Source organism: Falco rusticolus, chromosome 15 (genome assembly GCF_015220075.1).
Source record: "Falco rusticolus isolate bFalRus1 chromosome 15, bFalRus1.pri, whole genome shotgun sequence".
Taxonomy (NCBI): domain Eukaryota; kingdom Metazoa; phylum Chordata; class Aves; order Falconiformes; family Falconidae; genus Falco; species Falco rusticolus.
This window is the reverse complement of record NC_051201.1, coordinates 8571183-8593758: the sequence shown is the minus strand read 5'-3', so window position 1 is coordinate 8593758 and position 22576 is coordinate 8571183. Positions and strand designations below refer to the sequence as shown.

General features: G+C 35.5%; 1 protein-coding gene across 4 annotated transcripts in view; it reads left to right on the top strand.

Annotated features, from left to right (window-relative positions):
- Positions 1 to 22576, top strand: part of CDH8 (cadherin 8) — a 214158-nt gene that overhangs the window by 139811 nt on the left and 51771 nt on the right. For all 4 annotated transcript variants that reach the window (XM_037409396.1, XM_037409398.1, XM_037409397.1 and 1 more), the window contains 3 exons: positions 7946 to 8113; positions 12003 to 12190; positions 14947 to 15200. In XM_037409396.1, the coding sequence (XP_037265293.1) occupies positions 7946 to 8113; positions 12003 to 12190; positions 14947 to 15200 (610 nt within the window). The remainder of the gene's footprint in view (positions 1 to 7945; positions 8114 to 12002; positions 12191 to 14946; positions 15201 to 22576) is intronic.

Sequence of the window (22576 nt, the reverse complement as noted above, 5' to 3'; positions counted from 1 at the left end):
AGGTGTGTGCAGCAGCATGCAGAAAGTAGGTCTGTGCAGCCCAGACAGCAACATTCCCAAGAAGCAGGATCGGCTCCAGCACATGCAAGGATTTGTGGAGTTTACACTGATTTCTGGAGTTTACACATGGACACTTCCACTACAGCACCCTCAGATCTGTCTTGACAGCATTGCGTGCACTTAGGCTCAATGCTGAAAATACAATATGTTTTCAAACTAGTATACGCCTTTTCTTGTCATTCTGTACCAAGTATACTGTGCAACCTAAGGAGTTGTGTAAAGGTGTTTGTACAGAGATTTTTTGGTGATTCTGAGAGTTGTCTTGGTGACAGCCCATTAAGAGAGTGAGTTGTACTGGCAAACCGCTAGCACAGCAGACCTGAAGTTCAGTCCTACAGTGCCTGCTTTTTATTTAGAAATATAAAGTGCAACTGTTATGGATAAGGTATGTAGGGTTGGGTCCTTCAGGAACAGTAAGAGCTGTCTTTTCTGTTTAATAAGGAAGTTTAAAATCACTGCAGAGACATTTGAAAACAGTTATGATGTTCTGTGTAAGGCAAAGATGAGTGGCTTAAGATCAAGAGAGACTGGCATTTGAAAAAAGTGATTTCTGCTTCTAGAGTTTATCTAATAATAGTAATAACAAAAAAGCTGATATCACACATACTTCTTGCAGTTCAGAGCAATACCGCTAATGTTTTGGAAAGCTAGTGAGATAGTTCGGACTTAACCATTTTACTCATGCTGGGTAGGAAAACAGGGACTATATATCTAAATAATGTTGTGCTTCAGGAGACTGAATTAGAGAAAGGAGTTTGAACTACACAGCTAGATTGGGAAAGTATCAGAAAAAAGATTCCAATTCTGTAAAGTGTCTACTATAATTATAGGTATTAGAGAATCATTACAAATAAAGTCCTAAGGAAACAAGCTCATAAATGCAGTGCAGAATGTTTATTCACTGCATTCATTCTCAGTTGGTGACAGTGATCCTTTCACAGTGCCAGTCAAACTTGGTCCCAAGGAAAAGGGACTGGCTGGTAAGTACAGATCAAAGCTTTTACCTATACTATAAAACATGATACAAGTTCATCTGAATTAAAAAGGCAGTATTTCAGTAGGTGTTATCCAGTCATATCCTATATGATATTCAAGTAGAATATATATAGTGAAAAGTAGGTAGTGTTAATTTATGCACAATGGCAAACTTGCAAGGTCTACTTCAGAAAGAAAGTAAGATCAGAATACAGAAAAATAGAAGCAATATGGGCTGAAAAGGAAAATACAATAGGCTATAGGCTGAACAAGAAACAAGAGAATTAATAAAACAATATTCAACCTTCATCTCTCAGTTTAACAGAAAGGCATTTTCCCCATTAACTTTATTAAAATATATATGGTAATAAAGTATGTACGATTAAAAATACAAAAAAGGCACAGAATCACTCCACATAAACGTACACTTAAAATTACAAAAATGGCACAAAATCACTCCACATAAAATCGTATAACATAATATTTAATTCCTTACCTAGTAATTACATTTACTGTGGCTAATGTCTCAGATTTGAAACGTATCTACATCTGAATGTAGTTCAGACAACTCCTGTAATTGATAATTTTTCCAGGAAGGTAGCTTATTTTGCTAGAGACTGCAGATGTTTTTCTCGTCTTGCTAAAATAAAAATCTTAAGGCATTAGAACTATGTAAGAAATAAGTGTATTTGATATTTTTTATTTTTTTTAAATACAATTTTATGCATTAAAAAAGTGGATCAGTATTCTTGTATCACATCATCAAAGTACTAGATTTATTTGTTTTTAATTTTCGGTAAAGTTGGTTGTGATCTATTATTTTGTTGGGAGTTATGGTACAGGTTTTCCACAGATCTCCAGGTGAAACTTTTTTATGGACTGCTAAAACGTCACTGAAGTCAGTGTTCTTCATGGGAATACAAAGAATGCACTTCACAGCTCTCTGAAGAAATTACAGGACTGATTTTTCAGGAGTTTGGGTCCTAAATGACTTTTACATTTAATAAGAATCTCCACCAAGATATTAGCACAGAAGGAAGATCCAAGCAATTACTTAGCTCTTCCAAAATGAAGAAAGGAAAGTTCCAAAGTAGGCAAGCTGAAATAGCAGGAAGTCTTCATCAAAATGTGTGAGATGAATGAGATGCTTAAGACAGGCTTTTCAGGGCCAGATTCCAATTTTGCATAACGATTGCTTGGTTTTGTTCCATGTTCTCAATTATTATTATGTGTAGTCCTACAGTGTTAGCATAAAGAGATCCTTGAAATAATGGAGAGGAAAGTAAAAAGTGAAAAACAGATCCTCATTTCTATTGTTCCTCTTGCTTCTCTTCTTTCTCTTCATCAGCTGTAGCCTCTGACTTATTGTTTCTTTTCCCCTGATCTTTTTCAGTGTGAGACAGTGTATATTCTTCTAAATAGGTTTTTGAAAGTAGTCCACAGGGGTGCATTTTAACCGCATCAAGTTGTGAGGCAGATTGTGCAAATTGCTCAGTGTGTACATTTAGGACCACTGTAAAAATAAATCCCATTCTGCAGCTGTTTTATTTGCTATTGAGCAGTGTGACACCAATAGCTGTTTAGGAAAAGCAACTCAGCCAAAAAAAAAAAAAAAAAAAAAAAAAAAAGTACTTCATATATTGGGGGTGTTTTCCTTATTGAAGGAATAGATTACTCCTTGATTTCTTTACCTTCCAACCTGCTTCCTGATGCTTCCAGCTTTAGTCAGAGGATCCGTAGCTGGATTATGATGCAGGTATCTGTTCAGTGGTTGTACTACATGGCCACTGAATATTTTCCCAGGACTAAGGTTGGTGAAATATTTTAGAGTACATACAGATAAAGCCTTATCATACATAATATGGAGGGAAGGGACCTCAAGTGAGAATGCAGTGAGTGCCCCTGCCCCCAGAATGGATCAGGGTTTGTCCCTTTTCATTCTCAACAGACATTTTTCTGAGAGGTTCTTCAAAACTTTCCGTAATGGAAATACTTCATATTTTACAGGCAGCCTTCTGTCTGCACTTACCTTCTCTTTTAGGAAGTGTTCCCCTGCTGTTTAACTGAAATCTCGCTCACTGCAATTTAAACCTGTTTTGTGGGTTATATTTAAGGCCCATCACTTCTCTTATCCCCAGTGGAAAAGGAAAGTAGCTTCCAGTAATTTTTACATATTTGGCTGTAAAGTCTTTCCTCATACTCCCCCTAACTATATGAACCATTTTTTTTCAAAACTGGATACACCATTCCAGCCTTACCAATATGAGTGAACTGGAAGGATTATTCCGCAGTTTTTCCATATAACATACTAGCTAATATACCAGGAAATGTCTGAACATTTTTATCAGCAAAACGCTGTTGATTCATATTCTGCTCATTTTGACTCCACATTTTTTTCTGCCTTGTGAGTCATCTGCTCTATTGTAATTGTGAAGTTAATTGTTTCACCCACACAAGATGCTTTTAAATTGCCAAACTGAGTTGTGTCCTCCTTTTTTAGACCATCCAATTTGTCAAAATGGTTTTGAACTCTAATCCTGTTCTTCCAGCATTTGCAGTGGCTCCCAACTTTGTCATCTGACAGGCTTGATAAGTTCTTCCTGTCTTCCATCATTCAGGAAATATTGAATGATGCTAGAAGCAGAACAAACCCTATGAACCACTTCATCCATCTATCCACTTTGACAGTAAGCCGTTGATAACTGCTCTGAATACAATCTTCCAACAAGCGTCTACCTACCTTACATTAGTTTACGGTAATTCTCATCCCTCGCTTTTAAACTACTCTGCTGTTTGGCACATATCATTTTCATCCATCATAGCATGCTGAACGTGATTATGTTTTTATTCTCAATTTGTTTCTGTGTTGAATTGAAGTAGAGCAGGTGGAATGCTCAATGAGTTAATGTTCTGTGTACTGTATATGCATTATTATTTGGTGAGCCTGAATTGTTTTCTAAAAATAGATTGAAAATTTTAGTATTTCCTGTGAGCCTAGTCTAAGAACTGGTGAATAAAGCAAAAGAACAAATAGTTAACCTTGAAATTCTCTATGCATAACTCTCTTAGTCTGTCTTTGTCTCAATCACATTACTTAGGTGAGGATGGAGACTTTGTATGTTTAGTAATTTGCCTTCTAAGAGATATCGACACTTCTCTTTTGCTGACCTCTGTTCTATAGAGTCTGAATACAGAAATGCTGGTGGTTACAGTCATCCTGTGTAATTTGGCTATATTTGGTGTTTAAAAATCTTCAGCTCCTCATATAGTAATTAAAACAGTAAACGGCTTTTTAGCTTTTTATCGTGTTTGAAATTGAAACCTGACTTTATTTTTTAATCAGGCAAATGGTTTATGGCTGAGACAGCAGATAGAAATATGTATAAAACTATTGAAATAACAGGTTGTGTTAGTATCTTTATACAGACAGAGAGAGACACGCACACACACCCCCTCACCACCCCCCAATTTTTCACATCTTGAAAGTCAGAAACTCTAATTCTGATTTAGGTGCTCTTTAAGGTATTTAATCTTCCTGATCTCTTCCAAACCTTAGACAAGGGCTAGACTGTTCCATACATTAAGAGACAAATTAAAATACATGCCTAGGAAAAATCATCATTTATTGAAATAATTAACTTTTCTTGGAGGAAATTGGATACAAAATGTGGCATCTTATACAAGTCATCTGTAGGCTAGACTTAAATCTGTAAATTAGGCTTTAAAAAAGAAAATAATTAAGAAGCAAGGGAAGCTGCTTAAAAAATAGTAATGGAGGAAAAGCTACAGTAGACAACACAAAACCCACTCAAATATTTCACTGATCTTTGGATCAGCTCTGTTAGTGAAAAAAAAATTAACGTGGACCAAATTCTTATACACTAAGTTTATGTTAGCATCCTTTTCTTGAGTCATCTCATTTATAACAATAGAATTATTTGCAGAATGCATCATTATTATTCCCAATTAGTAAACCAATCAGTCCAAACCAGTCACAACTGTCAAATGCTTTTAGACGTAAGTATAATTTACCTTCCTTACCCAGGCTGTTACAGAGGAACTATGACCCTACTCTTTTACTGAATGTATTTTGCACCTATCACATCTGATAAATGTTTATTATTATCTTCTGAGTTTTACTGTTTCCCTGTTTTAATTTAAAAAATGCAACAGAAGCATATTCTTCAATGTTTTGCAGAATAACTTCTGTCCACTCCTATAGATGGAATAGAATAGTTGAATTACACAAATGTTGTACTTCAAGGCTGCTTCATTGGTTTTATAAGCACTGGATTTCATTGGATTTGTCAGGTCCTGAGCACAACCTCCTTCAAGGAGTTTAGTCGGTTAAGTTTAGAAGTGTAGCTGGCTGCATTCAAGGTCAACTGCTTTGCTGATATGAGCTGTCATGAAGAAAGCTTCATGCAGAGGCTGTCCCTCCTTGTCCTTGGGAACGGCTTTTGGGCTGAGGCTCTTCTGCTGGCCCCCAGCTGTGCTACATCTGCAGCTGGTCTTGTGCTTTAGCAGTTCTGACCCACTTCCAGACCCTCTGGCTGGGTTTCCTGGCCTGGTTTCAGACCTACCTTTTTGCTGTGCACTTGCTGGGTGACCGTCAGACTCTGTGGCTCAGCCTGGCCACTGTCTCTGGATCTGAGAGGGACCCTGACTGGCCCCTTTGCAGTCTGGCTCCTCGTTGGGGAGGTCACAGCTCCTGCCTGCCTTTTTTCTGTGCTCTGCTCCTAACTCACCTCTAACTGCACTGCAGCTGGCCTTGCTGCTCCTAACCCCTCCTGCCCCATGCTGGAATGAAAAAATCACTGATTACGCATCCAGTTCTTTGGGAGCAAGAGATTATGCAGTTGCAGACATAAAACAGAGGTTTCATTTTCATCCAGAATTATATTTATAAAATATGTAAGACAACAACCCACAATATTTTATGGTGATCGTTTACAAAAGGGTAGGTTACAAGACTGATATTATGTTGTTTGGGAGTTTATGTAGCAAGCATATTGCTGTATTGGAATTCCTTACACCCCCTTGTTCTTAGCTTGGTCCTTTGCTCAGCCAAGAAGAGTAGGTCTGATCAGATTCCTAATGTTACAATACTAAAGATAAATGGGTTCTAAAATTTACTAAAATGCATCTCTATTAATGATAAGGAACAGGAACATTTCTTTATTCACCAGAAGTACATGAATAGACAATCTTGGCATTTCAGCCAGTGTCATATCTAAGAAGCTTATTTAATATAAACTATCCCATGTGAAAGAAAAAATGCTATTTGAAGTCTCCATAGCTATGTTAGTCCCAATAGAGAAATCAAAACTAAGGGATTTGCAGTAAGTATTGATTGACATCCAAACCCTCCTGACAGTACTTAATAAAGAACGGGGGGTGGGGGATGGGGAGGTGTGGGGGGGGAGAAAACCAATAAATACAGTCTGAGAGCTAATGAAATGTATGATCAGGCCCCGTAACAGATATGTATGATTCAGAGTGTGAACTTGGCCACTCTATTCAACATGCACATCTTAACAAATATACAGTACAATATAGAAATCTTCCCTTCTTTTTTTTTTTTAATGACTTCCAAAGACTTGGTGAGTCACTGTCAATGTCTGCCCATAAACTGTGCCCTTCAACTCTGTAAGTACAAGGCGCTCTTCTTTATGCCTCATAAGAACCCTCAAACACCATGGTTTAAAGGAGCTGCTGCAATGGTGGTTCGGTTCCCCTCAGCACTCTTACACTTCGCTTAACCACTAAGATAATTCAGTAACTTGAACTTCGTGTTCTCTCTTCACAGACAAATTATTTTTTTAAAAAATAGAACTCAAAAACAGGATTAAAAGGAAATAAATGCCATGTTTTACTTTAATATTTAGAGTTGTTTTCCCTAGGTCTAGTGGGAGTTCTTTAGTTGATTATGATCTTTTTATTATAATGAACATTACTAGACTGTCATGAGTATGATTGAAATCTACCATTAAACATTTAGTATTGCACTTCTCATACTGAATGTTTTCAATATAATAGCACATTACAGGTGGAGAAATTTTTGGACAGAATTTTTTTTTTTTTTTTTTTTTTCTGTTAGATGTCCATAAAGTTTATAGGGGTTTGCCTGGATCTGGCCCTGTATTTAACTGGACTGTCCCTTGCAGATACCTTCCTGCTAGCTCACTGACATTTTGTATTTTATATACTACAGATCATTTTACTTCTCTGTCTTTAAAAACTTCTAACCTAATAAAGTGGGTTATAGCAGCTTACTGAGGAGATTGTCCAACAAGTGACCCTCCTGAGTAGGGACAATGAGGTGACTGTGAGGTGACTGTAGGAGTTTGCAGTACTGGTGACTATGCTGAAAGACATACAGAAGGAGATGCTGCCATTCTCCAGCAGAGGTTTAGGCACTCAGTTTAGGAGTTAAGGGAACAGCTGTAGCCTGCATTATATACAAGAGCTGATTAAGTAATGGTTTGGGGTTTAAAATATTTGAAAACATCTGACAAATACAGATAACAGTGCTTACAGCTTAAGTTTATTATGTTGTTGTTGTCTTCTGGTTGTGAATTCTGTGGGTAAACAACGGATTTCTGTTGGCGGTAAGACAGAAACCAAAATGTTTATCAGGAAGAAAATGTAAAAATTAATATGTATCACAGGTATGATTGATTCTTGGCTTTTGGACCACAATTTCATTGCACTTTTAAATAAATAAAGGTAAGTGACCTCTAATATACTTTTCTGAGAATCTCAAATTCTTCTTTATCCTTGGTACTAAGAGGCAATTGAACTGGCTGTTTAGAAGTTCAATTTTTATATAAATATTTACACATATCCATAGGAATACTTGCAAAACTGGATTTGGTCTGTGTCTGACTTTTTCCCCCCCTTATTGTAGCTATAATTAAAACAGCTCTTCCCAATATGGACAGAGAAGCCAAAGAAGAATATTTTGTGGTCATCCAAGCAAAGGACATGGGAGGACATATGGGTGGACTCTCTGGAACTACAACAGTGACAATTACACTCACTGACGTTAATGACAATCCTCCTAAGTTTGCACAGAGTAAGTGCTATTGCATGTATTACATGTTCTCTTATATAAAAAAGTAATGTAGGGGGTTTTGTGGTTTGTTTTTTTTTTCTTTTAATTATCATATTGCCTGGGTTTATAGTGTAATTTAAAAATATGTAGCTGCTACTAGAGAAAGATTAATAGTGCTCTGTCTGATTAAGAGCTTAGGAAAGAGGGATTTATGTCCACAACAGTGCACACAGCTCTCTGTCTTCCTTGTTACCCCTCTTACATTCACACAAAAGGACTTGGAGATTTTTTAACATATATTTATTTGCTTTCAGTGCAGCTGTTTCTAAGTGCTAGTTTTAGTTGCTGTTATACATGCTTCCATCTCACGCAGGCAAGTGACACCAATGGTAAAAGACATATATAACTGATAAAAGAAATAAAGGTTTGACTAATTAGGTAATAGTGAAGAAAATAAAGGCTATAAGCCTTAGTCTAGATAATTGTTGATCTTTAATTCAAAATCCATATTACTACTGTGGTTCCAATGGATATCTTGCTGGGCTAGGTTAAAATGATTTGGCATCCTGCTGAGATTCTCTACAAGCTTGGTAGTCTGTCTCAAAGATGAAGACAAAAAGAAAAAAGAAGAGGGAAGAGTGTAATGACTGTATTGGTTTTATTTGGAACAGGTACAATCTACTGCACTATAAGTAACCTACATTTTTATCCAGCTTGTTCTGAAAAACTAAAGTTGTAAGGTATTAAGAGCCTGGTTTGGGGTTGGAGAATGTTCGCATCTAGACTTTGTATCATTTTTACTTTATCAGAGGCATGTTTTTCTAACAAAGTATTTATGTACCCAATGTAAAATTAATTGTTTTCCACATATGTATGACTTGAAGTCCCCTTTTGCCCTGTCTGAAGACACAAAGAGTAAAATTGGTTTGTCCTAGTACTTGGCATGTGATAAAACCTCTGCTATAGTCTAGAAAATGCACATACAGATAGAGAAAAATTATAAAATACATCTGCAGTGGGAAAAGCTTATTTACAAAATATGTATTTTATTACCTCATCATAGTGGTTTTTAACAGATAAGCACTCTATGCACAGTAAAAGGTTTTCTCTCATAAGAAAGGCATACATTTTTTACTTCATATCACATTGCATTGCTTGCACTCACGTAGCAGTGTTTTCCAACATATGATGACAATTTCTCTAATAATGTAAACATCTATAGCTGAGACTCGTGGCTGAAGTGTATCACCAGAATGCAGAGGGGCATGCCTTTTACACCTGCAATGTACTGTAGCTCTAAGTCAGTGACTACAGATCTACTTGTGCCAGCTTACCTGCCTTTTATATTTGTATCAGCATTTTCTGTCTCAAAAAGCTTTTGCCTGCCAGTATGAAAAAAAGCTGATCAGAAAATCAGCAACACAACTGGTACTAATTGGTACATTTGCCGGAGGTCTCAGCAGGAAGCACAGGAGTGGATGCATATGGAGTTGAAACTGTATTTCCCCGGTGCAGTTTGCTCGTATCTGTTCTCCAGTAGTTTGGATACAGTGACACACTGACTCAGGAACATGAGGAAAACTGCATCGCAGATCCCTGAAATATTTCCTCTGTGGAAAATGTAGGTTAGTTTTCCTTCAACAGAATAAGTTGCTGTCTTTGAAGCTGTTACAACTATTGCACTCCAGTGCAGGATTCAAGCTGCCACCTAGAAATAGCCACCCTGTCACAACACTGACCGTTGTGCAACCTCGTGAGAAAAAACCTGCATGTACTGTAACTTTGCATTATGTGTACACTGCATTTAATGAGGGTGAGCCATAGTAAATCTTGCAACTGGATGTTATTGCAAATTCTGCCTTTTAAAACTAAGCATTCATAGCATGCTGCCTAGCATTACAGATTAGTCATGACTCTGGCCTTATACAAGAGCTGATCAAGTCTTTAATGTATTTTTTTTACACTGTTGAAGCACAGTTGGCATTTGCTTGGAAAGGAAAATAAGAAAGGATCAAACTTACAATAGAGCCTAAGCAGAATGAAATAGGAATTCATAAGATGTAATACATGCTGCTTTCACAGTAAATTGTAATGAACTCAGAAAGCAGTGTGTTTTATCGTTTATTGTTTCCAGGCAGGACAGAAATGTATATTTATGGTTTGATTTCAAAGAGCGTTAGCCTCCTGGGTTTTAGAAATGAAAAAGATGAACTTTCCCTACTTCTATGATCTCTGAAATAATTTTAGAGGCATTTTGTAAGTCACAGATTTTTTTTTACCTGGAAGTTTACCATAGGATTGTACTGAGAATAACTGTGCACTCCTGTGAAAGCCAAGGGTTTTCAAAGATGCATAATGCGGATTTTTGGTCAGCTCTGCACTATGACTTCTTGACAGGACAATTCATAATTCTTGAGAGCAATTTGTGTAAAACACTCAGCTGCATCATAATATTTTTTTACAACATTTTGTAAATTATCTTAATAAATCTGAGAGAAAAATACCAACTTAAAAATGCAATCAACTGTGTCTGGAGATTCAAACCACAAAGCAGTATAAATTATGAACACATAATTTCGTCTCCTGAGGCACTTGATTGCTTTGGCTGCTCGTTGTTTGTGAGCCATTATGAATATTCTTGAGTAATCTTGATGATCTCCAAATTATCACTAATAATTTAGCCTAGAAATATGAAAGCAAAAAAAATTCACTTTGGGACAGATTATATGTAGAGCCAATATATGTATTTGTGAATTCCTCGCAGTTTCCTGTTGGTAATGCAATCAGCCTACAAACGGTTAAAGCAACAATTCCAAAATAGGTTGGGTTTAGATAACTAATAGCAACACGTAACAGCAAAAACCACCTGTTGCCTTGGAACAACTGTGAGGACAGAAAAGAACAAGTCCAGAACCCTTTGTAAAAAACTATTTCGTGTTGGGTACTAACCTTGAATACCTTTTAACTATTTTAACTACTAAGTAGCACTGCAATTGATTAGATCACATATTAACTGTAGCTTCAATAAATGTCAGTTAGTGAGAGGTAAAAAAAAAAGCACTCCATAAAGAATTTTTGATGTAAAGCATGCATGTGTCTTCTGTTTTTCAGAGTACTGGTAAGAACTGGGAGATACAATAACAGAATTGGTATTTCGAGTTTTCTTTTAAAAAAAACACATTTACCTAAAATAATATATTGCAAGTTCTAAGCAGATTTTTGACACTTCTTAGGTCAGAAGGTCTGAAGCAAGTATTACAGAAAATAAAAAACTTGACAATTTGAATAGCACTTTCTAGTGGATTCTATTTTAACCCTACAACCAAATAGTAAATGCAGTAATGATTGCTATGAAAAGTTATTATCGCCTTTAAAAAAAAATATTTGGAGAGTTTCCTTCAATGTTTCTATTTAGTTTCTTACCACAAAAAGGAAGCTGGAAAGGGTTAAACAGACAAAACCAAATTAAATTTAAAGGATAAAGACCTGAAATTGTATAAAGCATCTTTAAAGCATTAGACCATTTTTCTACAGAGTGAAAGCCAAAGTTTCATAGCTGAACTCTAACTGCATGTCTATAAATAAAATGGTAAGTTCAGTGGTGTCTGCAGTAGAGAAAGTTACATACTTCCAGTGTTGGAGGTAGGTTTTTATTGATGTTTGCCAGCACTAAGCATCCCTGCAAGAAAGAAGCAGGCTATTACTGTAATGAAAAGAACATTCACATATAGTAAACTGAATATTCCTGTATGAGGAACATGTTTTGCTGCTTTCTGTAAATAACTTGTGTAAATGTGGTTTGTATCAGCTGCACATCTCAAGAGTTTGCATTGGGGAAGTATAAACAAATGAAGAGCACACAAGAGATACTGGAAACAGGTGTAATATTTAGTCTTTTCCTCTTTGTAAGGTCTGTATCACTTCTCAGTAATGGAAGATGTTGCTCTTGGTGAGCCAATAGGAAGGGTGAAAGCAAATGACCTGGATATTGGAGAAAATGCGAAATCATCCTATGATATTATTGAAGGAGATGGGATGGATATATTTGAAATTACTACAGATGCCCAGACTCAAGATGGCATTATTAGAGTGAGAAAGGTAAATGGTATCTTTGTTAAAAAAAATAATAAATGTTTATTTTACATACAAACACCCAGCCACACTTTACTTTATGAGAAAATACTGGATTTCCAAGGATTCTTTTATCTATGGATGGGGTGTCAAGCCTGTGAACTGATAAGAAAAGGTTGTATTAGCCATGTCCCTCAAAATTGCCATTTAGGTGACAACTGGGGAGACGTCCATGGAAGTATTTGCAGTGCTGGGAATGTGTTAATCTTATCTGGGCTTCCATGTGGTCAAATCAGATTGGTTTTGCTTTCTTGGTTCCAAAGGAGAAGAGTAGATTGATATGCTTTGTTTGTTCCATAAAATCATAAAATCAGATACCTTTTTCTCTATTATTTGATTTGCTGTATGACTGGTAAAATAGTATTCAGAAAAAAAAAATAATTTGAGGCATATTATTTAATCACCTGATGTATGAGAGACTGTCTTCCAGCTTTTCTCATGCTGAACTCTCTTTGCTCAATGAATAGTGATGTCAGTGAACCTTATCAAGCAGATCAGTGCTGTTTCATATGAGAAGTGCCAATTTCAGGCCCTGAAGGAGTCTGCAATTGTTACATTTTCTATGTTTGTACAGTCTTGATGTATGGAAGGTGCATCAAGATATATTCTTGATGTGCAATGTGCACAACAGAAGGACCACCCAATTATATACAGAAATGTGCAGAGAGACAGCATACCTAGAACAAAACTTGGCCAGTAATGTCAATGAAATATTAATTACAGATTTAATTATCATCATTTTTTGTGGAAGGAGGAGAGAGCTGATTCTCATGCTGTGTTCTGAAAAAGGATACGAATATAATTTGTAACTCTGGCATAGAGGGTTTTAAATACATAACAGAGCACTCTAAATTAATCTTTGTTTTCTCTAAAACCCAAAATAAACCCCTAAAACATGACATTCCAATGGAAAAAAACAAAACAAAACAAAACCCAAGAAGAATCCAGTGAGTACAGGTAAATAATATACAGCTTGTACCTGTGATTAAAGAGGTCAGGTAGAGTCCCTGTCAAAAGATTATATTTTCTGTTTCTTAGTTGTCAGCCCTGTAGATTTATAATAAAATTATGTGTATTTACATAAATTTAGATCTGTTTTCCTAAAGAGAAAATTATGATATATAATCCTGATCTTTCTTACTGTTATTTATTGTATGCTGTGGCCTCCTTTGAAAACTAAGGCAATTAGCCTTTTGCCCCAGTTCCCTTGGCTTTATTTCACAACTGAGCCTCTAACAAAATGTTGTTTCATATATTCATTTTGACAGCAATAATCATTCTGGTTCTGCTACAGTAGATGATGTATGGAGGGTGCTGTTCAGCAACAGATTTTCTCCAGCATAAATTCATGGAGTTTAGACAATGCAGAGTAAATTTTCAATATGATATTCTGATTAAGCATGACTAAATGTATTGGGGTACTGTCATTTCTGTAAAGTACATGAAAAGCCGTTGAAAAAATGATACAGGAGCTATGATTGGCAAATTGTGAATATGCTGATTTATAAATCACCATTCATAATTACAAAAGCTTACTAATTTAAGAGCTGCTAAAGAAGCAAGCTTTTCTCGTGTTTACTAGAATTTGTAAGAAAGAGCAAATCCCATTAGAGCTTGATTCATACCTGAAAAAAATCAACAAAATTTGAAAGTATACATATTGAAGGCTTTGACAGATTTCCTGAAGGTTCCTGTTTGTGCTTTTGCTGGTATTTGCATTGCAGATTTAGAGTTTCTATGTCCTTTTCTTTTTATCCCTGGGACATTGTAATGCAAATCTTAATATCTTTCCAATGCTTGGCAATTTGCATCTTTGAAATTTGAATCGTTGTGAGACACAAGAGAATTATGTAGTGAATCTACTGATGTGCTTTAAGACACAAACTTGAATCTCCTATAATGAAAAATTCTAATATTCAAGTGTCACAGATTTGTTTTTTATTTGGCATTTCATTCCTTTAAACCCACTGTGTTTTCATCTTTTATGTTTTAATATGGAACTGTAAAACAGTAAAAACAATGGTGACATGGCAGGTATATTGATAGAATAAAGTAATCAGTTTCATGCTTCTCTCTCTGAAAAAAAAAAAAATAGTAGTAAGATACAGAAATAGAAATTGCTAGTTTTAAGAAATTCCTGAGAGATGTCTGCCTCATTTACCCCTATAAACAGAAATGCAGAGCTACCTGAAGTGCAATAATATTGAAACACTTTCTTATATGATTAGCTCTACATTTTTCCATATGATGCCTCTTATGTCCAACAAATAATAATTGTTATTTCTTTGAATTTCTCACATTGTTCTGGAAGTAATAAAATATTTATTCCTGTGGAGCTAGTATAATTCCTTTCTTATCTCCAACTAACAAAGCAGTGATTAAGTGCGTGATTAATATGCAAGTCATGTCATCACCAACAAATCTGTAGTATTTATCTGATATGTAATTGTAATAGTATAATTCATGAGAGAGAATAACTTGGTAAATTTCTTGTGAAAAGCAAGAAAACAAAGAGACTTGTTTTTTCTGAGGCTGGTTAATAAACAGATATCAATATATGACTTGAAAGTTTACAGGTTGGATTTCTGGGAGTGGGAAGTGATTGCATTAAAACTCACTGAATGTACGTAAATACACATAACTTCCATCCATCAGCATTATATTCACTTGTTCTTTCTCTGTGGCCATTAGTAAAAGACATTTATCTTTGTCATTCTTAACAGCCACTGGACTTTGAGACCAAAAAATCCTATTCTCTGAAGGTAGAAGCAGCCAACATTTATATTGATCCTCGCTTCATCAGTGGAGGACCATTCAAGGATACAGCAACGGTAAAAATTGTAGTAGACGATGCTGATGAGCCACCAGTCTTTTCATCACCTACTTACCTACTGGAAGTGCATGAAAATGCTGCTATTAACTCTGTGATTGGTCAGGTGGCTGCCCATGACCCTGACGTGTCTTCCAGTCCTATCAGGTAGTGCTGCTTTGAAGTTCCCTTTGAAAAAACCTACTGGCAGGATGCTAAGTATGTTTTCCCATGCGGTATATGACACTCTTCTCATGCCATTTGATTTCTATGAAAATACTTGCATAAGATTTTTTAATCATGTAACATTTATCAGTTCAGATCATTTTCAAAATCACAAAAATGCTCCTTGCCACGTGAGTAGTCTTACGAAACAGTAGCAGTGCAATGAAAATAAGAAACCGGGTGTACAAGGTTGGATGGGATTCAATCATCAGTGTGGATCTGCAGATTATTTTGAGTAATCTCCTAGTGCCTGCACTAACAATACTGAGTTTATTCCATGTAGTTATAAGGTTGTCAAAACATATTTTGTATTCCTTTGGCTAAACCCATTCCTGGTTTAAAGATAGAAAATCAGAGATGATTGTGCCTGTATGACTTTTGCATCTTCAGTTTACAATATTTTCCTTTTTGATCTAACTTGAACAAAATCTGCTATTCCAGTTTCATCACATAGATGTTTAATGACCACACACCTTCTACTCCTCCTTTGTCATGGCTAGTATGGTATGATGCAAAGGTTCCCAAAAGACATTTTGCTATGTGTAGTACTGCCTGTTAAAACCATTATGAAAACAAACACCAAAACGTCAAATGCATAGGAAAGGTATATTTGGAGAGGGTCTATTTAATAATAATCATCACTGTGTGTTACTGCCTTAGGGAATTTAAGCTATGCAAGCAGTCTTCAGCATCAAGAGGATGATGTTAATTGTTATAATCTGTCACTTAAGACCATTTTCTAATCATCATCATTTACATCAGATTTGTCACAGAGCAAAACTTTAAACCTTTATTTAGGGGGCCTACATATTGCACATTTTAGTATTTTCAGAATTAGAAATTCAGAATTTCCAACATGTTTGGATGTATTAGCACTTGTGTGTGAAGATGTTGGAGACTATGTTGGTCTCTCATTTCTAAATAATCCTTCCAAAACTAGCTAAATGTAGCATTCACTGTCACAGATATCTAGACAAATTAATTGATTAATATATTTTCTACTGCAGCACACAACTCAGACAGTGTTAATAGGCAACAAATTCCTTTTCTTACCAGAGAAGCTCTCAGGATGCTCAGATGGTAATATGATCATAGAAATAGGAAATAAATGAGGGTAGTTACCTAGATCAGAAAAATGTTACATAAACAGAGAAAAGTAATAGAGAATTCACAGTTTGATCTATTACAATTTAAGCAGTGGCCCCGCCCCTAATTTTATTACTGCTGTCCCCTGGCATCTGTGAAAAAGGACTTACTCTGCTACTAGAAAGACAGGGTCTTCTGAAACCAGCCACAGTGGCAGCAAGTTGGCTTTCTTCCCTTTATTCCAGCTTGATAGTCATTTCTCTTTCAATTTAACATTAGTTCCTTCCCTCTGCCCTGTTCTGCTTTACTCTGAGCTTGGTCCTGTGCTCCTCTGCCTCTTGATTGTGTCCCCTCTGCTCCTCATCTCAGCCTGACTTCAACTCTGTTTCAGTCCTACCTTGGCTATTTTTCCAGTCTTGTTCTGTTTCCCTGGAATTCTTTACTAGTCCTGCCTCAAAGCCCTAATAATTTAGACCAGCTACAGGCCTACATATATCCTAAAACTGTCACTCTCCATTTTGTCCAAGCCTGTAAAACTGAACTGAGTAAAATATTTACCTCATTTCCATTTTTTCAGAATTTTATAGATATGTTCAAAAATTTAAAAGCATAAGTATTTTATATATGCAAACTGAATTAGAATTTCATTACTCATCAAGTTATATAGAAACAATATACATAAAGAGAAGTAGCCAAAATTCATTATATTTAAAAAAAAAGGCATTTAATTAGTGTGACATATGTCCTCTGTAAAAATGTTATATGCAGTACTTTGTAAGATTTAATTTTTCTACAGTATTGGCTTGATAGCTACTTCAAGATAAAGAGCTTGATTTTCTATGCAACTTATTTTTCTTCTTGCTTGCTCATCTCATTAATCTGGCTTTATCTGGCATAGCTCTGGAAAGTCCAAATTCTGTTTTTTCAAATTTTTTTGGCAAAAAAATATTTTAAGAAAAAAAAAAAAGAAAAAAGGATTTCAAGTCAGTAATTCTACTATTACAGAAGCAAAAATATTCATCAGGGGAAAGCAGGGAGCAAAAATGTACTTTCTTTCTTTCCAAGTTGGAACAAAATTAGAACATGGCAATTTCTAACAAAAATATGTGGAAGCATTGGGTTTTTGGATTAGAATGCATCATTTTGATTGTGCATTAAAAGTGTTTATTCCATTATTGCACCATGTAAATTTTAATGTGTATGTTTAATGATACACTTTCAAAAATATTATAATCATAAGTTAAAAATTGAAAATCAGAATGAAAACATTCTGTTCTAAAAATAATGGACATTTTGATGCTGCCTGGCCATTTTTTAATGTATTTTTCCTTTAAAACAGAATTTTAGGAGACAATAGCTAATTGCATTTCAAGGAAATAATATTTTTCAATAGCTATCTGTTCTATCAATATTCTGGTGAGAGCTTTTGTGTGCATTTGTTATGAAAACCCTAACAAAAGAAAAAAAACATGAATCAACTTAGGTGCTACCAATACCATGTCTCCTGCACATTAGTCTTATACACCAAGGCTCAGTAAACTCAAAGTATTGCAGTACCATAAATGAAATAAAACTTAGATATCTCTGAACATGGAAATAGTCTGATAATTGAGTAATGAGACAAAATATTAGAGAATTTAGAAAAAATACTATAGAAAACAGACTGGAAAGAAACTTTTCCTAGGTTTCATTAAAAAAAAAAAAAAAGTTTAACCTCATTTCTGTCCAATACAACAGTACTTTGGCTTTATGCTTGCTTAGAAGAAATGAAACACATTCTCTGGTCTTTCCATTACTTGCTATAAAAGATATGAACCCTATCACAGATTTACAAGCAGGTGTATAGGTGGGTTACCAGTCTGGTTCTGAGCGTGCCACCCTTATGTAAATACCTAAAGAAGGCTATTTAGTGATGTCTGGTGTCAAATGCAGAGGTTTGGCAGTTATTAGCCTGAAATCTCTGTATCAGCCACAGAAATTCAGACATCTGTAGATGGATGGGGCTAAAGGATGCATATGTTGTATGGGCCTTTTCTCGTTGTTGTTGAGCCCTAATTGTGGATAAGTAAAGGCACCTTTGTATGGCTAACTGCTAACGTGGTATTTGGCTGAATTGTGCTTTCATTACCTGTTTCTCCAAGGAATATGAATTATCTGACAGGAGGCTGTAAGGCAAGTGGGGGTCGGTCTCTTCTCCCAGGTAACAAGCACCAGGACAAGAGGAAATGGCCTCAAGTTGTGCCAGGGCAGGTTTAGACTGGATATTAGGAAAAGTTTCTTTAAGGAAAGGGTGGTCAAGAATTGGAACAGGCTGCATAGGAAGGTGGTGGAGTCACCATCCCTGGAGGTGTTTCAAAGACACGTAGCTGCGGCGCTTACCGATATGGCTTAGTGATGGGCTTGGCAGCCCTGGGTTAATGGTTGGAGCCGATGTTCCCAGAGGTGTTTTCCAACCTATGTGATTCTGTGATTGTATGGTTCTACAATCTCTTCATATTGGTTGTTCATATAGTTTAACTACATCATATCTTACATAACCCAGTATTTTTAAAATAAACAGCAGAATTTCTCTTTTGTCTTTGTTTGCTCTTCTGCTGTGCATGGCGGTTAAGGGCCTGGCTCACTTTTAAGTCTGATGGTGTAAAGAATTTACAAATTTGTCTAACAGTTATTAAGACAGTTAGTGGTTTGTCTTATTCTAGCCTAGTCACTTCAGAAGTATTCGTTAGTGGCTCGCTACCACAACTAGACCACATGCGTCTCTCTTGGGAAAGGGACTCAGTGAATTCAATTAAGCTAGTCATAAAGCTTTACTGCACTTTATTTAGTAAGGGTGGTACATTCTGGCTTATAGTATAATTAGGCTTGAAAGATCGTTATCCATTAGCATACAAATCTTTTGATTTCAGTTGTAGTTATTTCATGTTTCTGTTGTTATTTTATAACCACGGTCTATTTATCTGTGGTAAGTTATCTTCGATAAAGCATGATCCAAGTGCATAGAAAAAAGCAGGAGTAATAAACTTTCCTCCTATACTGTACCTGCCCTCCTATAAAGCACTGCCCTTCAGTGTCTTTGTGGAGAGAGAAGCTTCACTGGCAGGTTTTCCCCATTCATATCAACAGAGATTTCATCTTTGGCAGCAGCTGATCATTTTCTTAATTCACAGCAGGCCTTAAAAACTGAGATATGATATTTTCTGCCTCCCTAATTGTGCAGCTGTTTATCTGTTACTAAGTAGTATGTCCGATCTGCCTGGCATTAATAAACAATGGTGATTTACCACTGATGAGGTATCAGTACTGTGATTTAAATCTCAGCAGGTGCAGCAAAAAAAGAATTTCTGCTCTTATTTACATTGAGGCAAATAAAGAATAGATAAAATTAAGTCATAATAGCAATTGCTATTGTGCAGGAGCAGGACTGAGAATCATTTTAAGTCTTCTGTTAAACCACTATGGGGGTGTTCCTATAATTGCCATAGCAGACCCATAAACTAACCAAAACTTCCCAATAACCTGTGCTGGGTTTATTACAATTTCAAATGATATTATTTCCCAAGATATTCTTTTCTCATTTTTAGAGAAATCTATGTTTTATGTATAGCTTATGGATTTGACAATGCATTCCCATTAAAAAGAGTTACAATACTATTATCATGAAAAGGAAACTGCAAATGTACTATTAGTTTTCCTAGTTTTATGACACTGCAGATCTTAATTTTTATTTTTGTACCAAATATTTATCAAATTAAAATCACAAGAGGGTTTTACCTCTGTAGTCTTGTAAAGCTATGTAACTTATGTTAAAAATGTTTCATTTTGAATGCTCGTTTTGCATTGTGAATAAATAGTGTTGGGATGAGATAAAATGCGATTTAATAAACTCACAGATGTTATGCTCTCAGTTTTATATCTTCAAAAAAAGGAACTGCTGGAAGACTGTAAATGTTTTAAAAAGTTTAAAAATGTGTGATCCTTAGAGAAGAATTGTGTCTTATCTCAATGGAATTTATGTCAAGCCCAGGTCAACTAAACATTAAGTAACATATAAACATTTCATATTTTATTTCATTTGTGGACTGTAAAAAAGTCATAAATGTTTGGTATCAGAAGAGTTCTTTCTGCAACATTACGTAAACATCAAGAATTAAAATTGGTTTTAAGTTATGACATCTTAAAAAAAGTTGATTGTGGTCTTTCCTGTATTTTCTTGAGTGAAATCTTAAGCCTGTGAAAGTCTGTAAGATATTTTTTACTAACTTCACTAGTACCAGAATTTCACTTCTGATACTTTAATTAGAACTAGGGAGACATTCAAATAAAGTTACAATGCATTTTCAAAAATGGTTGTGTGAAGTTAGGCCCCCACAGCTTTATTTTTCCACACAAGTGACCTGATTTTCAGAAATGCTGAGGGTAGTACAGTTCCCATTAAAGCATTGAGAGCTGAGCATGTGGAGTTCACTAGAAAATGAGTTTACTCCAACATCCAAATATAGATGCATGTGCCTAGCTTTAGGCACATATATTTGGAATTTTACTTCAACTTTTTTTCCTGGTACTCTTCTTAACCAAACCACTCATTTTAAAGTGAATAAAACTAGGTTGTCTGAGTTTAAAACCAGAAACTTAAATGTGTTAACAAATCCCATTACTTAGTTAAGCAGGGGGGTTCACTCTTAAGTCCATTAGTTGTTAAATACCTTACCAACATGATCATGCTAGCATTGATCTTCAGTAAAACAGTCTTTGAACATTTAGACTTTAAAATTTTGATAGATTTCTGTAGTTTAGAACTGATTTTCTGAAAGTGAATTTTATCTGGCTGGATGCATTGCACAAGCAATCTAATTGCAATGCATCATTCATTCTGAATATGAAAATATCTGACAGTGAAATAAAAAAAAGATTAACACCATAATCCTAAGCTTTGAAATCAGATTCTAATGCTATGTCTATCAAAATAATTGTGCTATGCTGGAATGAGTTTGAGTTCATTAGAATATGTTTATTGTAGCATATAGAGGTACTTCCAAATTAGAACTTTTTTTCAGAAATTGCTTATGATAAAGCATAAACCACAATGGAATAACTGAATTTCAGATAACTCTGCCATTGTCACTGTAGCAAAATATGCTCTTGTTCTTTTATCAGTGAATTTCACAGCGTATTTGCAAAAAGTAGGAATGTAATGGGAAACTGACAGTCTGAGTCACTTTTCTGACCACTATATCATGTAATCCAGTCTAATACTGTACCCTAACTCACCCTATTATGCCTAGATATAATGCAGAACAGATGTAAAAATTGTCAGTGCATGCTGTTAGGTTCTGTAATACATAGACACAAAGGCTTAAAAGGCTTTTCCATAAATCCACAATTGGGATTCAGTAAAACCCCTTGAAGTCAATTTTTGTTGAACCATATCAATAGTTTATCACTAAACTCTCTCATTTCATACCTTTCCTGTCAAAAAATTGGAAGGCTTAATTTTGTGATTTAATTTCTTTTTGCGAATAATATGTTAACAAAATAACTCTGTGAAAATGGACAAACATAAAAGCTTTCCTGGAGATCCTGTTCTGAGCTTTAAATCATCATCCTGCTTAATGCACCGTTGGAGCAATCTACTGCAGCTCGCTCTTGTTGTCAGGCTGGCTCTGTTTAGGCTGCATAATTTACCTGGACATTCACATTTGCAAACTCTGACTACCTGTCAGATGAAACTCGTTTTGTTAAAAATCAGTGATGTCAGTCCATAAAACAATCAGTCCTTCAGTGTTTGAAGTGTTTTATAGGAAAACGGTGATTCACTGTGTTCTGCCCATGGAGCTGCTTGAACCATAACCAAATAATATGCTCGTTGGATAGTTCATGCTTCATTAATCTGAAATTTATTGGTAAAATAATATTATTCAGCCCTTTTTTAAAATAACCATGAGGCCCACCACTTTTGTGGGCTTAATACATTACTGTCAAAATTATCATCAGTTACTGTGGAATACCATAGAAACAGTCTAATAAATGTGATGGATTGTGTCATTAACTCTTGATCAGCACCGTTTTTCAAAGATGTTACCCAGTAAACCTGAGGGCATTTTATGACCTTCACACTGGGTATACAGCTAATTACTCCTTGGGCAATAATTATTAAGTTTTTTTAGTCTCAGTTTGTCATTTTGTCTTATAAATTATTATGCTATTGAGCTTCTGAATCCATTTGGCTATAA